General features: G+C 35.0%; 1 protein-coding gene across 6 annotated transcripts in view; it reads left to right on the forward strand.

Moving 5' to 3' along the window:
• The first annotated feature begins 211 nt into the window (after positions 1-211).
• LOC150082840 (solute carrier family 35 member H1) overlaps positions 212-18,948 on the forward strand; it is a 146,805-nt gene continuing 128,068 nt past the window's right edge. For all 6 annotated transcript variants that reach the window (XM_090376857.1, XM_090376858.1, XM_090376859.1 and 3 more), the window contains exons 1-2: positions 212-339; positions 10,857-11,109. In XM_090376857.1, coding sequence (XP_090232983.1) covers positions 10,867-11,109 — 243 coding nt within the window. In that variant the 5' untranslated portion in view covers positions 212-339; positions 10,857-10,866. The remainder of the gene's footprint in view (positions 340-10,856; positions 11,110-18,948) is intronic.

Here is an 18,948-nt window from a genome sequence, read left to right on the forward strand (position 1 = left end):
TTCTGTTTATCTTTTCTTTCATTACAACACTTGAATTATTGCTGTAAATTCAACCTTTTGATACTACTTTGTATACTATATTAATTCTATGTTAATTAAGTGGTTATGCATTTTTCGATATTTATTTCTTTTAATTTTATAAATCGTTGATCGAATTTTCGAATTCACTGGTTAGAGGGCGTTAGAGCATTTGTAAACTTGGTCTTTAGTCAGTGTATAACGTAAGTTAAAAATGTGCTGTTAATGTGGTAGTTGTCATATTGTTACTGATGGTATTGGCCATTCGGCCAAAAGAATATACATGGCAGTGCTTTCACCCAAGATGGAATAATTGCAATGGTGTGTGAAGTGTTGATCACTCTTAATATTTGTTGACGTATGATTTTTTTTTTTTAGTTTGCATCTACATTACGGATAGATAATATGCCTTTGTTATTCTGTACATAAAGCAAAAATTCGTTTCAGCATTCCATCAGACGAATGAACTGACGTTGAAATCACTATTGCGAGAGTTGAGCTAAATTCCAACGTTTAATTGAGTTAACTAGTCGTCATTTTGATTAGCGGTTGTCGAGGACAATAACTTATTAAAGGGACATGGGCTTATGATATTGGTAAATAGGTATTTGCTGAATAGATCACTGTTAGAATTTTTAAGGAAGAGCAGGATTATTTGGTGTTTTTATTCGATCTCATAGACTCCCCCTTTTCAAATCAAATCTTAAATCGTTTTTCTCTCTCCACATTTTGCTCTGTGTAATGCTAGCGCATTTTTCTGGATGGATTATACGTATTATAGTATATTTATTAATACTGATATATTAATAGTTGCAAAGATGAGCAACACATATGCTAACGATGCCAGTGGTTAAGCCATTATAAAAGTCAAAATTAACATTTAATTTTTAATGGTTTATTCTTCATTTGTCATACTGTTGAATTTCATTTTCTCTTTTTCTTTTGCTGCTGGAATTTACTTTCAATTTGATCTTCTGAATTTAATTATTGCCATTTAAATTTATTTTAGACAAAGTGCAGACTTAAACATATGTTTGTATCAGTACTTAAGAATTGGGGTAACTTTAATTTAATTGGTTGATATAAAAACAGTGACCAGAACAATGCCATATAATTAATTACTATGTTAATCATGAAATAATAGTTATTTCATGATTAATTAGCAGTTAATTTTCTTTCCATATGCCAGTTCATCCAAGATAATCTCATCAATATAAAAATTTCCTTTAGACAGTGGTTCACTTTTTACATATTAAATGCAAAATGAAAAGTAAATATTATTCCTTTCAGCACATCACTTAGAAGAATAACCTCTGTTTACTTCCTGGAGTATGTTGGAATATTTTACAATAGTAGGCCCACAACAAAGAAATGCAACCTCGTTTTCAATAAAACATTGTTTGATATCTAATGGTCTTATGTCATCGTTTGGTATTTTGAAATTTCACGTTTAAATATCACAATAACACTTCTTTGCTCTATTCTTCTCCCAGCATTTTATGTGTGTGTATGAGAGTGAGTAACTTTAATTATGCTTTTTGAAAATAACAAAATTAAGATCTTATATCAAGCAGTGCCTCAATAATTGGGGAAGGGTGGGGGACTCAGTTGATCAGATCTGTAATACATAAAATTTTTTAAAAAATGTTCCAAAATAGACTTATCGCAGTGTGATAAGCATTATGCCTATATTAAGGCATAATACCGACCGAGTTCTGCTTACACAAAGAAACGTACATCACCCAGTCAGTCTTTTTCCTGATGTGCTCTAATCCTAAAATTCTGAGTGTAATTTTGATCATTTTTAAGCATTTTTGATTTATTTCATCCTAAAGAATCGCTGCCAGAAGGAAAGACTGGTACCATGTCTTGAGCATTCTAAAGAAATGTAGTGAGAGCATTGCGTTATGAGAGTGAAAATCAAAGTAATTATAATAGATGCTTTATATATGATATGTTCTTATCATTCGGCCTCCGTAGCCGAGTGGGCAGGAGCGGGAGTGCAGTAGCACACGCTCTTTGAGTAGACCGGGGTTCAAGCCCCTGACTGCTGAATACGGTCGATCTGCCAACCCGCACTGGACCAGCGTGGCAGATTATGGTCCATTTCCCTCAGCATGAATTGTTGAGGAGGCTTCCATCCTGCAGTGGGTTGATAATGGCTGCACTTTACTTTTTTTTTTTTTATATGATATGTTCATTAAATATGCAACTCGTATTCTTGTATTTAAGAAGTTTCATATCGAACTCTCGGTTAGAAACATAATTCCTTGTGTTATATCATTGTTTTTGTCCTCCATGAATAGATAAGTGGTAGAACCACTACACATGTACAGTAATGTGATATGGCTTAATTCACTGATGCACCTAAAAAACTGATGACAACATTGTTTCTGTGTGAAAAAATTGATTTGTCATATGCCACCTTTGTATGAACACAGCCTACCTGTAAATAAATCAGTTTCTGTGTGAAGAGCTGTGGCACTTTTGTGTTATTATTTAAACCCCTTAAATTTGAAAAATATATTGAAAAACTTTCTACCGTGCTACCTTTTAGATACATTTTCTTGCCACTTGGCAAAAGAATATACAATTATATTGTTTAAAATATTCAATTTAATGACTCTGAACATGCTACATAAAAGTAATGAGGACACATTATGTATTTTAAATTGACCCATGACCTTAATAACCTGCAGCCAATCATGTGGGGTCTTTGGCATGTTATTTGTCTGCTTGGTCCACACCTTTCAATGAAAGTGTTCTCTTTGATTTTGGCATTGAAAATTCCATAAATCTTTGTTAGTTATTGTGCAGAAAGTAAAAATTCTGGACCAAGTGAATAAAGCCTTGCTCCTTGATAATTATATGCACATGTTGGAAAATATGAATTTAAAATTAGCGTCCATCTCTCGCATCCAGTTGTTAAAGTGCAATGCATCCAGTCATGACATCATCTGGCTTCACATCATGGAAGATGTGAAGTCATCCAAATGCTGCCAGTCAAAGATAATAATAATGGGGATAATTTTCAAACATGTGAGAATGAAAAACATGTCTAAAGTGATGCAGAAATGTTTTATTTAAAAAAATATAATTTAAATTATTCATTTTTAATATAGAAAAAATAGATTTTCACAGCCATGTTCATAAAAGATTGAAAATAAAGGTGGCATTAAAAAGTGCAGAATTTTGAGTTATTTTCTTGATAATTTTTAAGGTTATAAATGGGATAAATTTTTTTTTTTTTTTTAACTCAATTAAACTAGTGCTATAATTTTCTATTCCTACATGTCTAGTGTACATGTAGGAATAGAAAATCACTGGCATGACCAAAAATGAGTTAATGGTCATTTTAAGGGATTATGAGAAATTCAAGATGCTTAAAAATAGTATAGAGGCCCTTGGGAATCACTCCTTCTGCACATCTTTTCAAGATTAGTTATACATGACCTTAAAATTAAGTTTTTTGTTTACTTGGAATGTTTAAAATTTTTCTTTAATGAATGTTATTAAAGAAAAATTTTCAAAAATTTCATTACAGAAATTGAAATTGAATTTGAAATTTCATTTCAAAATTTTCAAAAAATTACAGCCTTCTGGGTCAAGTACACAACACAGTTTTTGAATTTAACTGAATCATCACAAACTGTTCATAGATATACTATCAGTTGTTCCTCTTAATAATTTTTTAAAGCTTTATAACATTTACCCTTCTAGCATAATTACAGCTGTTGTATTACATTTGTTTCTTTTTGAAACTTTGTATAATTCATCTATAAAACTATACCAAGAAAAATGCATGAATGCCAGTTAACAATAGCTTGCTGTTATGAAGTGAGCAGAGAAGAATATAAGAATGGGATAATGAAACCCTATTTGTGGCCTAAATGTAACAAAATGTATAATTTGCTTAAATGTTGCCTAAATATTAATTTATTAGTTCATAAGGGCAAATATAATGGTGTCAGACAGGTTTTAAATTGTTTTCAGTGGAACCAAATACAAATTCTAACTGAGAAGCATTCAAGGAAGTAATCATAGAAGGTACTAAGATTTTTATGCTAACTAAGAGATACTGTTCAAGGTTTAGACCTAAATGGATGTTTACAACTGATAAGACTGGTGGCAGAGAAGCAAAATGCATGGGATGTTTATAAATTATCAGGGAATGCAGAAACCTACACTAAATACAAACTAGTCTGCAATCAATTCAGTCAAGGAAGTTAGGCAAGCTAAGGCAGATTATGAGAAGTCTTTGGCTAAGAATACAAAGAAAAATAGCAAAGAATTCCTTGCTTATGTTTACACTAAGGAAAGGGATGAACTACATTGGCCCATTAGATATGAATGACATAACTGTTGATGCTCACAGACTGCTGACAACCTGAATAAGCTAGTTAGCATATGCAGTGTGTTAGCAAATAGAAATCATGATTTATAACGAAAACAAGCAAAAAGCAATTCTTTTTTGTGTGAACCAAGTACATTTCATTACTGTACATTTTCTTATTGCCCATTCATTCCTCTGCTCAGTGTACAACAACAAACGTTCAGTGTTTCAGGTATGGTATATGGATAGCCTTTGTGATCTGTATGAAAAATAGTTATAATAATTGCCAGATTTCTACTAGTTTGATTTTAATGAAATTTGGGTAAGCTCAACAAATTGTTCTAAAAGAGCCAAATATAAAATTTTATGAAAATCCATCCACTAAGAGTTATGTGCAGCAGATGTATGGATTTGATGAAGATGATAGGCACTTAGCACATGGATGCTAATGTGCCTAATAAATATTTTGCATTTTTTTTTTTTTTTTTTTATGTGAACCCCAAACACGAGAGGTATTAGAACCTATAGTACTTAGTACCGTTCTTGGGTTGAAGGTTGAGAAGACGACAGAAGATATTTGTTGACATTGGACTTGAACTTCTGTAGATTGTATCTGCATTCATGCATGAAGAACTATTTAGGGTAGGAATACCAGAACTACACCAGATATTACTGGGAGTTAAACAATTTTGTGATAACTGAGAAGAAAGTTTTGTAGCTAAAAATAAATAAGGCACCTTGGGCTGTGGCAGTGAAAGGAATATCAAAAGCATTAAATCTTATAGATGAAGGCATAAATCTGTTAGTTGATGAAGACCCTTGAATGAAGCTCTAAAGTGCAACAAAGTTATGCTAGAAGTTGGTTGCTGCTATGAGTTGTTGCATGAGAAGAGGCAACGTGCAAAGCAACTAATTCTGTATTCCATTTTCAACTGCTCAAGGGAGCAGTCAAGTCAGCCCTCAACCTCCCATATTAGTGTAATACCCCCACCTATATGGCCCGAATTAGAAGGAATGGAATCTGACCATGATGATTCCACTAATCAATCTGCCTAAGGCCACCTTCCACCCCTGTCTCTCTCAATTGTTGTTTGTGTTGTACTGTATATGTTGGTTATAGTGAACATACTTTTTCTTACTGTTCAAAAAAAAAAAAAAAAAAAAAAGTAAATCAATAAAGATGAATGAATCTCTTTGGTTTCTCATCATTTTCTTTAGAGTTCCCAGTCTTCTAACTGAAGAAAATGAATGGTGTGTACCAGTAGGGGTAACTTAGCTAGATGTAAGAGCTACTCTCGTAGGCCTATTATCAAATTTTTTGATGATTGTTTACATTACACTTCAATTTAAATTGCATGAGACATTCTGGAATGCAACCCTTGCATAAATTAAGAAATCACTGTGCTTGGATTTTACTAAAACTTTTGACACTGTTCCACATGAATGACTGCTGTACAAACTGGATCAGTGTTACATTGGGGGCAAGTTACTACTATGAACAAAAGGATGGTTGAGTGGCAGAAGATGATATCACTATTATATCCAGGTATCGTAAAGGGGGCATGATGACCAAGTTTTTGACTTTTTTTTTTAGATAGACCTAGGAACACTTATACACATTCTTATGTATGCCCTGGATGATATCAATGAAGGCATATCAAACCTATTGTCTAAGTTTGCAGGTCATACAAAGGACAGATGGAATGAGAAGTTGCAATTGAGTTTTAACATTGATAAATCCAAGGTACTGCATATGCACAGCAGTAATCTCCGATTGATATAATTTGGGTTGTATACCACACTCAAGGTGATGGAAAACAAAAGAGGCGTAGGTATAATTGTCTGTCCAACAATAAGTTCTTTGAGCAGTGCACACAGGCTGCTAGGACAGAGCTCATAGGGTTTTGTTAAATGACATACAGGAATTTTTCCAGCAGGGACAAGGAAGTGATTATCACATTGTATAAGGCAATGGTTCGGCTGCATCTTGAGTGCTTACTGCATTGCATACAGGTCTGGAAGTCTCATTTTTGTGGATCTTTTGGAATGGTTGCAGAGAAGAGCAGTTAGATAAATCAGGGGGCTCAAAATGACACTTACCAAGAAAGACTTTAGTAATGAAAATTGCAGTGTCTGGAAACTAGGCACTGGGGCTGATGGAATCTAACCTATTAAGAGGCAGTAAAAGAGATAAGCAAACCTTTGGCCATAATTATGAGAGCAGCCTTGGATTCAAGGCGGGGTGGCCCTTATAGATTGGAGATGTGCAGTTGTGTCTAAAAGATTAAAACATTTAAAGCTTTAAATGGACTGAATAAACTAAATTCTGATTGCATCCTCTCTTTTTCTTATATAACACACATAAGGGGATATAAATTGAAAAAGTACAGTTGCAGAATAGATAAGCTAAAATTTGCTTTCAACCAAGGAGTGGTTGGTTAATGGAGGAAATGTTCATGCTTTTTTTTTTTTTTTGTGGAAGTGAGTAGTTTGAATAAATTTATGGGAGAATTAGTTGATGGACAGATGATTCAGCTAACTTTTCTTTTTTTTTTTTTGCTGATACTGTTTAAACTTGTTTTGAATAGTCATATAATGGACATAAATCCTGTTGCAGCAGTGTAGCTGCTGCAAAAGAATCTAGAAAAGTTTAGCAGATGGGCTGAGAGGTGGCAAATGAAGTTTAACATTGACAAATGTAAAGTACTACATATGGGAAGCAGTAACCCCAGAGTAACGTACCAACTCTGTGGTACCACATGGACAGTGATAGAGAATGAAAAGGACCTGGGGGTAATTGTGCAGGCAGATAAAGTTTTCTGAGCAGTGCAGATGATCTGCAAGAGTAGCTCATGGTGTCTTGTCAATGATATACAGGAATTTTTCTAGCAGGGATAAGGAGGTGATTATCCCATTGTATAAGGCAATGGTCAGGCCACACCTTGATTACTGTATACAGGTCTGGAGGCCTCATTTTAAGAAGGATGTAGAGCTGTTGGAACGAGTACAGAGAAGGGCAACAAGGTTAGTGAATGGAACAAAGGGTTGCTCTTGTGAAGAAAAGCTTAAGTTTTGCAAATTACAGTGTCTGGAGACTAGGCACCTGCAAGGTGATCTGATTGAGGCATATAAAGCCTTGAATGGTTTGAGCATGCTCAGTGCTGATGGGATTCTTCCTCTTGCTCAGAATAATCACCTGAGAGGGCATAAATTCAAATTGAGGAAAGACAGTGGTAGGATAGATGTGCGGAAGTTTGCCTTTAGCTAGCGGGTAGTTGGTTGGTGGAACAGACTTTCATCCTTTGTTGTGGAAGTTGATAGCCTAAATAAATCTAAGGCTGAGCTGGACAGGTATTTGGAACGAACGGAGGGGTGATGAAATGGGAGCAGGTTTTTTTTTTTTTGGCTGATGCTGCATAAGCTTGCTTTCTTGTATCATATGCCAGTGCTAATGCTAATAAATGTTGCACACTGCATCTTCCCCACACAATTATGTTAATACAGAGTTATTGTATAAATAGGACATGACTGCTATTTTATCAGTTGGATACCATTCAGAACAAACTTTGCACATACAGTGAATGAAACTTTTGCATTTATGTTGTGTATTGAGAGATATTGTTTAAACCTAATGTTCTTTTAATAGATTTGCACCTTTACTTCTGCAGTTTTCATAAAATTGCTTGCAGTACTATTTTATAATACTTTATAAAAATATAGTTAGGAATGTCTCCAGAACATAAATGCTGAAATAAATTTTAACTGTCTTTTCAACAACAAAAGCAACTCATAAAATCAGCTACTGATTTCAAACAAAATTCTTATTTTTCTATGATTTTTAAGAAATGTTTATAATTAATCTTTAATAAATAGCTACTTACCTATATATTTGTATAAATTACCAGATCTTGTTTTGGTAAAACTTGAAGTTTTAATTTTGGTATACTGTTTTAATTTTAGAGGAAAAAAAAATATATATATTTATATATGAATTGAGTACTAACCCCTGTTTACTGAAAGTATTCTTAACCTGGCAGTAATGGTGGGTAACCTGGCTTCTATGATTTCCCCTGTCTCTTCCAAACCAGTCCAAACACATGCCACAACTAGTCAGCCTCTTTTTACTATCCAACTTCAAACTCACAGAAACAACTTTTCTTCTTTCTCATTTGTTCCTTCAACTTCTGTTTTCTGGAACAACCTCCCTTCATACATTTCCTGAAAATTTCAATCTACAGAAATTCAAGTCTGATGTCAAGTATTAAGTACTATAGGTTCTAATACCTTTTGTGTTTGGGGTTTTCATAAAAAAAAAACCTGACATGTGACCCTCTAAAATAACATGCCAACGTTAACCCTTAATCAATGATTAAAAATCTGAATTTTTTTCCTCCTTCCTAAATGTAGTCAAACATTTACTGCAATGGTTTTTGAAGTGACTTTTATGGTTTTCATACAGAAATTTCATGTCAGAAATTTCATTCTGACATGCAATTTGCCACTGTCTTTACAGCTATTTAGCTTTTTGCTTGAATAATAGTGTGATACCAGGCAAGTACTGAGTCTGTTTGTTTAAAGTTTCAAGTTACTTTTTTTTTCCTTCTCCCACTAGTTCAGTAAACATTCTTATTGCAGTTATTATTATTATTAGCCATATGATGCAAGGAAGCCTTAGGTTTATGCTGCACCAGCAAAAAAAAAAAAAAAAATCCAGAGTTACCCTGAGAGAGAGAGAGAGAGAGAGAGAGAGAGAGAGAGAGAGAGAGAGAGAGAGTGTCAGAAGTAGAAAGGAATGGCCAAGAAAGAGAATGATGATGATATTTATTTCTGAAAGATTTATTGTTTTCATAGAGTAAAGACTATATGAAATTTGATATTTTCTCCAGATGGCTGTTGTACTGTGGGAAGCATTTGTATGTAGTTTCAAATTTTGTATGAATGCCAAATTTGTCTGAAAAATTTTTTTAATAAATTTTGAAATAAACTTGAAAACAGAAGTAACTGATAGTATCAAATATACTAATATGCTTCTAAAACGTTTTTAATAATATTTATGTAATAAAGCAGAAATATATGCATATGCACATGTTTAAAATTTTGCACACATAATGGTCTTTTAAACTGGAAAAATGAAAAAGAATAAGAGATTGATGTTCTATTTTTTTTTTTTTTTTAATTTTTATTAAAAATTTTGAAATAAACCTGATCCATTGCTACTACAATCCATTAAGAAAAGATGAAATATTAGAACTGATGAAACAGAATTCAAAAAATCCGAAACATTTTCAAAAAATTAGTGATTAGTGACAGATTGGACCCATATAGAAATTACAGGTGGTGTTGATTAGTCACTTTATCAAGTCTTCATTTTTATGGTGCATTTAAAGTATGGAATTTGTGCATTGCCATTGTTACTGGTGTTGCACAGAAAGTTTGGCTCTTAGGCCATTCTCACAAATAAATCATATATATCATTTTATATTGTTGACCTGGGGAGGAATTTATATGTATGCAGCAAAAGGGATGGGCTTGATTGATTCTCACATCCTTGAGATGTGTTGGTATGATATTAACTGAAAATAAACCTCAAATGTATAGTTGTGTTATAACAGAAATAAATTTATCATTTTTTGAATATTTTGTCAGAATTTCTGTTTTTAGAAATATAAAAATTGGAATTTCTTAAAAACCTCACTCATATAGCTTGACAAATTTGACGAGGATGGATTTAATTTAAGTGTATAAGGTCCTGAAGGGGATTAATAAAATTAATGAGCTAAAAACTAATTTGCAAATGAGCTAAAAACCAGAAGCACAACTATAAAATCTTAGAGAAGATCTTATGACATTCACATAAGGTCTAATTTAGATTCATCCAGGTTAGAAATTTGTATAAGGTTTAATTTATTAGGGCAGCATGTGGAACATTGGAATAAGTCGCCTGTAAGAATATGTATACTTTCTTGCATCATTATGCTATTTTAATACTACTACTAATAATAATAGAGAAAGTAAAGATCTTTACTGAAATCACTATTGAAAATTAGTGGAATTATCTTCATTTGTTGTAGGAACAAATTCTTATTGGTTAGCCTCGAAGAGATAAAGTTAATATTTGTTTTGATTTCTTTTAATTCAAACTTGCTTTTTATATGTGTCAGATGTATTCAAAGGGATATATTTTCAGTTACTAATAGCTTACGTAAATGTGGTACAAATACAAATAGATTTACAATATTATTGTTTGTTCTTCATATGGTATCTATTTTCAGTATATTCATTTTTTATTTAATCTGAATGTGTAATGAAATTAAACAGTTAAAAAGCTTAAATGTTCCTTTTTAATTTGCATAGCTGTTGATATAATATTAACATTAAATACAGTATAAAAGCATATTAAATAGTTTTATCACCATTTTGAAATGTCTTAAATTTCAGTATGTTGTTTTTTTTTTTTTTTTTTCAGAAAATACTATTGCTTAATGTTTTTCTACCTTTTTTATAGCAAAACAATTATGAAGAGGAGACGTGATGCAATGCAGCTTAGCCCCACAAAAGTAAACCAGCCTTCTTGTGCTTCTTGCATTGCCTTAAACAGATGTCTTACATGTCAGAACTCAGCACATGCATCATCTCGCAGTATCTCTTATATGTGTACAATGAAGTTGTTATTTACCCCTTTAAGGACAATGGGACTAGTAGTTTTATACTATTGTTTTTCAATTGGAATAACTTTCTATCAGAAATGGTTTATCAAGGTAAGTTATCTATGTCAGTGTCCTGGTCAAATGGTAAAGTAGTACATTAATATTAACATTGAACAGAGAATTCTTCAGTTATTTTAGTAAATTTGCAAAAGGTAATATTTTTGATAATCTGCATATTGAAGTCTATCAGCAGGCATTGTTTCAAAGAGAAGTCAGATTATTCATTTCCCTGAAAAGAGATATTTTCATCTTACTTGGGTTTCTTCTGCTACAAACTTGTGTGTTTCGTTTCAGCTGTATTTGAAAGCATAATTTCTGCTCTAATTGGAGCCTTTCATTTTGAAAAGATTGCAGTATATATACTAATAGTAAATAATCTCATCCCATAAGAACTGCATGACATAAATAAAAATTTCAAATTTAGAATGGCTCAAGCCAGATAGTGGTAATATTCTCACGAAAGAGTCCTTAAAGGCCAGGAACACGTTCATAACAATGTAACACTAATCAACTGAACAGATTACTCACAGTTTATTACATAGGTAAATATTATTACAAGAATATCAAATGAATTAAATATAAACAGTACATAAAATAGATTGAATATAAATACTAAAATTGAAAGGATAAATATTAAAAATAAACTGGTATACAATTCACGGATGCTTTTGAAATTGCCTGCTCCCTTTACCAGCAGTAAAATCTAGTTAGATGCGTGTTGAGTCTTATATTCACAGAGAATAGTCATGAATCTGATTGCTGGATTCTTACTGTGGCAAGGAATTAAAACTGCCATGATCCTTCCCAGCTGTTTCCCCAAATATAAGTACTTTCTATACATCTTATGGCAAGGTTAACTTTTACATTATTATTTACATTGTCTTTTTTTTTTTTTTATATATATATTCTTGTAAAATTTTTACCTGTATATATTCTTATATTGTAAAAATTGTTTACTTGTCAATAATCCATTTAGTTGGCAGATATGCAGCAGCCTGGGAAGCAAGGTGTCGGAGATTTCAAGCCCTGCTGTGGGTTGTCACAGAACAAGTAAATATGTGGTCTGTATTAGGGTAACTAAGAGTAAGAACAGGTGCATGTACACTAATGCTAGGAGCATTGTAAATAAATTTGATGAATTTGAAGTACTGATTAAGTCAACAAATGCAGATATTGGAGACATGGTGTCACCAATATCCCAATGTTACCAATAGCAATCAGAAACGTGACTATTCTGTGAATATAAGACTCAGACATAAGTGATGCTGAATTTGAATGTGGGGGGGGTGTACATTGTATACAGGAAGGACAGGCAGGACAGGAGGAGGTGAGGGAAGGAGTTTTGCTCTTAGTTAAGAAGTATATTAAATCTAAGGCATTACATCCAGTTGACATGGGTGGCCAGTGTTGTTGAATTGATGAGTCAGTCGTGAAACCTTGCCCTGCACAAACGTCTTCAACTTCTCGAATATCCACTACCAATTCCCTAAAGATAACTTAGCTGATTTCAATCCTTCTAAAACTCAGTCCTGTCTTACATCTCACAAAAAGGTTTCTTCTACTCTTATGCCTTCAGTGACACTGATTTATAGACAAGATCACATATCTCTATTAGGGATTACCCTGAATTCTAATCTCTTTTAGCATACGCACATCACAAATATCGTTTCCTGTGCATCTTAAAAAACTCAGTTTTCTCTTGACTTTACTTTTCTTCCAAACAGCTGCTCACTCAGTACAAATTGCAAATTTGCCCTACTATGGAATATTAGGGCAGTGTCCCCAAAATCTCTCTCAGGCTTCTAGACTCCATTCAAAGGAGAGCAGTTAGGTTAATTAATGACCCATCTCTAACAAAGTCTTTCCACTATGTCATAGATGTTTTGTTTCTGCTGCATGCCTTTTCTATAGATACTTCCATGGGCATTGTTCTTCTGAATTGGCTTCTATAGTTCCTGCTTCTCTACCAAACCAGCCTGAACACATGCCACAACCAGTCAGCATCCTTTTACTGTTCAACTTCAAACTCACAGAACTGACTTTTCTTCTTCCTCATTTATTCTTTCATCTTCTGTTTTCTGGAACAAACCTGCCTTCATATGCATTTCCTGAAAATTACAATCTACAGAAATTCAAGTCTAATGTCAATGTGGGTATACAAACAACTATACAGAAAAATATAGAGTGAACCAGTAAATCAGAATGTCTTATAATGGGGGATTTTAACTTTCCAAATGTCAATCACACACACTAGCAAGACTTTTATGGATTTATCGGATGACTGTTTTCTTCAGCAGCATGTCAGAGGCAAAAAGAGGAAGCAGTGCTCTTGATTTGATTCTCAGCAACGATTCTTCATGCATTAAAGATCTGCAGGTAAAAGACCCACTGGGTGGTAGTGAACACTGTAGACTGATGTGGAATTTATTTAAAGACATAACTACTGTCAAGGGTAAAGGGAAAGGCTTTTTCTTTCATAAGGGTGATTATAGGGCTCTCAGACAGTTTTAAATTCTGTGTAGCGGGACCAATTGATGAAGTTACCAACTGCCAATTCTAAATGGGAAGCATTCAGGGAATTAATCATAGAAGCTACTAGGCTTTTCATACCATCTAAGAAATACTGTTGAAGGCTTAGACCTAAATGGATGTCGGGAAAACTGATAATATTTGTGGCAGGATTGAAGGTCGAAATGAACACCATGTATTACACTTTTTCAACATAGTCACCAGGTAAAATGACACATTTTTGCCACCTCTCAATACACTTCCACAGGCCAATTTTGTAGAAGTCCTCCAACTGTCATTCAAACTGTGACTGCAGCAAAAATCACCTCATCATCAGCAGCAAAGTGTTTTCCACAATGAAAGGGCTTCAGGGCTGGAAAGAGGAAGAAATCTGAGGGTGCATGGTCGGGGTACTAGGCAGAATGCAACAATATTTCAAATCCACATTCACTGCAGTATGCAAGGAATGCACAGTAGTATTATCTGGAGCAGGCACACACCTTTTGACAGCTTTCTCCATGTGTTTTCTTTTATAGCAGCATGTAGCTTTATGAGGAGGTTGGAATAATACTTTGCCATTACAGTACAGCCCTTTTTGAAGATAATCTGTTATTATTACACCATGCTTATCCCTAAAAACTGAGAGCACCACCCTGCCAGCACTTGATTGCACTTTGGCCTCCTTGGGGGGGGGGGTAATTAATTCTGCATGCTTCCATTGTTTTGACATTTGTTTAGTTTCGGGATCATAATGATGGATTCAAGTTTCACCCATGGTGACTAGCCATGAAAAGAACTGTTTCCTGGCATATTCACAATATTTCATGTGCACATTGGACACTTTCCTCCTCCTTCTAGTAAGGGGTCAGAAATCTGGGAACCTGTCTATCAAATGGGTTCCCAGATTTCTTTACTCATATGCAGCTGTTGATGGATGATGTTCTTCACAAACTGTACACTAATTTAAAGCCCTGCAGTTAATTTTTTGGATGCTAATACAGTGATTTTCCAGGATTAATGCCTCAATGTTTGCTTGTGTTATAGCAGTTACTGGCCATTCTGGGATTTCTTCATCATGCACTGAGGTTCGGGCACCTCCGTAGCCAGGTGGGAAGGAGCAGCAGTGCGTAGCACACGCTTCTTGATTAGACCGGGGTTCGAGCCCATCACCACCAAATACGGAGGATGCGGAAAGGTTAGGGAATGACCACCGTATATTCCCGGAGCAATATGGCCTTAGTTGCTAATGCTCCTAAAAACCAAAATAACAGCACTGAGGTTCTTCCACATTTGAATTGTTTATATCAATGTGCAACAACAATGTAACCTGGGCCATCTTCTCCAAAAACAGTCTCCATTTCTTAATGGATTGTTTTGGGTGTTTTTGCCTTTCAGAAAAGAGAACCAAATCACTGATTTGTATTCCACTTTATCCATTGTGACACTTCACTTCATTCAGTGCAGCAAAGAAAAAAAAAATGGATTGTCTTTAGATCAAAACCAAAAGTTGTGTGGTTGCTATATGGATTTCAAGGTATCAGACAAAAAATATTTCATCTTTATATCACAACTTCTGGGTGAATACAAATTTTTTTTATTATTTTTTTTATCTCACCTTCTCTTATTGTTAATTTAAGTCTTTGCTTATATTGTTAATATAATATAAGTGTAGATAATATAGGAAAAGACTTCTTTGCCTATATTATCAATAGAAGGAAGGGGTTGAATCACATTGGGCTACTTGATATCAATGGTTTAATTTTTATTGTACTTGTTTAGGTTTGCTGACAAACTGAATAGTTATTTTGCATCTGCACATTTTTGCATGAGGAATTCTGTAGGGAAGGGATGCCAGAAGGTTATTAAACTCTAACAGGAAACTAAATGATTTTGTGATAACTGAAAGGAAAGTGGGAGAGAAATTGGTTGAAGTTAAACATAAAGGCACCTGGGGTGGATGGCATCTAGTCAATTATATTAAGGGAGGCAGCAAAGGAGGTGAGCAAACCTTTAGCCATAATTTTAGAATCCATCTTTCATGTGCAGGCAGCTAGAGGTGTTTTTTCTGGTGATTTCTGCCGAAGTCTATGTCACAGCATTTTTTGTGAGAATTGGATGGCTCATGAAACTTAAATGTCTCCACTTTGAAAGCATTCAGAACATTCTGAATGCATTTAGAACAAGGCTGAAAATTTACTTGCCACCTGTTTCTAATAACTTGCTGCGGCAAGTTTGCAAGTGGATTTCTCGAGCCCTGATTTTCAGTATATATTTTTTTAGTAACTTTCAAAGTTTTAGGATCAATTCAGATTCTCCATTTCAGTTCCTTCCTCCCTGTAAAAATCTGTATATAATTTTGGATGTTCAGAGTATTACTTAGATTAACACCAGATTTTCAGCATATGTGTTCTTGATCTTTGAGCAGTTTTGGGTAAACTTCAAATTCATTAGGCCCTCCCCCGCCTTCAAGTTCCTTCATACAGAAACAGTGCAATAAATTTAGAACAGAAGGTCCATCTTTTTCAGAATTTCATGACTTATGCAGAATTTTCTTAGAAGCCTTAACTTGTTTTCCCTGTACACCTACCACCACCCCTCTAAAAAGAACTACTACAAAAATTCCACCTTACAGATCAATCACAAACATTGCAAGAAATTTTGGTAGCCACTTCTAAAAGAGTATTTTATAATTGAATGCACTTGAAATATACGACATTGCATACATTACTTAATTTGTTTGCAACTCTAAGTAACAGATCATTCATTACAACTGGAAGTAACAAGTACAAATGATTTCTCATCTTAATTTTAATGGTAATAATTTTGTATTACAAATTTGAGAAAATACTGATGCAAGTAGTGATACCATCAGTTAAAAGAGTTTAATGTACAAATTACACCGTATACATGAACAATTTTCACTTATTTGCTAAAACTAGAAAAAAAGTGTGCATTTAAATACGAATAAGCCATAAACTTTTAAAGTAACTTACTAGATTTTTGAAAAATCCTTTAATTGTATAAGTGCATTTTAACACGTTTGCTGCCATTAACACATGTATGTATCAAAATGTGCTATGGCACATATATGTGGTCATTCTAAAGTGTTCAGTAAATGAGTACTGTAAAAGCACATGAACTTAACAACTGCTCGATATCAGTATGCTGATTGAACTAATGGCTGTCGTCCAGTGTGGATGCATGTTTTCTGTACTCCTGGATTTTGTTCATTAATATGTGGTTACAGTGCCTACCTAGTTTCTTAAAGGTTTACTCATTAGAAGAACTACTACAGCGGATCTCAGGGTGAGAAACTTTTGCTTATTTACTGGGAACTTTTCAGGTTATTTACGTTTTCTATATATATCCTTTGTTGCCAGACCGTACTGGTCACCATGCGGCTGACAGCAGGGCTATAGAGAGGCACCAATTATACTGTGATTGCCACACAAATACCCTGCACTTGACTTGGGAGGCTTGTGTGATAACGGAATGTAAAGACATCTATTCCTTCAGTTGCGACCTTGACTGCTGCATTTCACTAATTGCAAATGTCCATCTGAAGGTACTATACAGAGTATTTGCACTTGACTGGGGAGGTGTCCCAATGAGAGTAACATTGGATAGTGTTTCTGCCCCAAAATTGCAACGTTATTGTGGACTTAAATGCAAGGAACAATGATTCTAGTGTCTTCCCCCCCCATCTGCCATAGTCTCTCATGGATGGATCGAATCATCGTAACTACACCACTAGTGTAGTTATGATGACTTTCTATGATGGTGAACACAGTAAAAACTATGTTCACCATCATAAAAAACCCAGCAGAAATTAGTCTCTCTCAAAGACTAGTTTCACCCTCGGGCATCTCCCCCCCCCCAAATTGTAACAGGGGAAAGTTAAAAACTTGAACTGAATGTTGCCAGGCAACAAATTGCGCCACGGACTTACAGTTGGCATCAAAAGCTGGTATAGAAAAACGACGCAGTCAATAGGAGAACTCTGAACTCTAATCTGCAACAGCTTCGAGGATCCGAAGTCAGACACCAACTGGGACAAAATGAGCAATTAAAATCAGAAAATCACAGAACAAACTATGGACGAAGAAAAACTAACAAGAGGACATCACAAACAAGATCAAAACGACGAATTGCAAATAATAGAGCAAAGTGGAGATGGCAACGACGCACTGCCGCAGCCAATGCCCAAAAAGAAGTACAAGAAATACGCCGCCCCGAAGTTGGGAAAGGAGACAAGATCTCAAGGTGAACCTAAAGAACAAGATAAAGAGGACATCCAAACAGAAAACAATGAAGATGCAAGCAAACAGCCTGAATCCCTCAAACACCGATCCCAGGTTGCCAGAAGGTACTGTGCTGCACCAGGTACATGCCTTTCGGGTAGAGCTCGAAAACAAATTAAAAGAGTCAACGAATAGAATCACGGCAGCCGTCAGAGGTGACATTGTGGGAATCTGGACTAAACTAGAAACAGTTCTCCACAAGGTCAACAGCGAGGCAGAAAGAAACGTGGCCAAATTAGAGGCCTACCTGGAGTGTAGGGGCACACAAATGCAACAGTGTGCCCCTACCTACGCAAATACACTGAGGAACCCACCAACTGTAATAAATATACCAGCCAGGAACAACCAGGGAAATAAACGCTGCTCCCAACGCCTAACCTTGTAATACTAAGACCCAAAAGCACTGAGGAAATTGTTACAAGTGACAAAATCAAGAACAAACTAATAAGCACTATGAAGCACAACTTCCAGCAAACAAGAATAAGAGGAATACACAAACTGAGGAGCGTAGGACTCATGATCGAAACCGAGTCAAAGCGAGAGATGCAAGAGATAATTGGAAACCCCAAGATTGCTGCCTTAGGCCTAACAGCTGAGCCACCAAAAAGGAAAGGTCCTGTTATAATAATCTATGATGTGAACAAGGATGTCACACCTAACCAACTAGCGTCTGTGCTGTACCACAGGAACTTAAGAGTAAAATCCCGGGAAAGGACCCACAAGAAACAGTAATACCCAAATACTTCATACAAGCGAGAAATGGAATAAATAAAAATTAGGTAGTTGAGCTTACCCCGGAGGCCTGGAAGGTCCTGAAAGACCAAACAAGAGTTTTCATTGAATGGGGAAGCTATCGCTATCACGAACGAGTAATCATACCAAAATGAAATGCTACCGTTGCTGCAAGTTTGGCCACACGACACACGTGTGTGCAAACCACCCCAACATGTGGCCACTGCTCTGAAAAGGGTCGTGATTTTAATGCCTGCCCCCACAAAGATAAGGAACCCATCTGCATTAACTGCAAGACTATGAAATTAACTACAAGCAGTCACATAAGGACCCAAAATGCCCTGCATAC

This window comes from Mastigoproctus giganteus, chromosome 7, assembly GCF_048544385.1.
Source record: "Mastigoproctus giganteus isolate SK-2022 chromosome 7, ASM4854438v1, whole genome shotgun sequence".
NCBI classification, from domain to species: Eukaryota; Metazoa; Arthropoda; class Arachnida; order Uropygi; family Thelyphonidae; genus Mastigoproctus; species Mastigoproctus giganteus.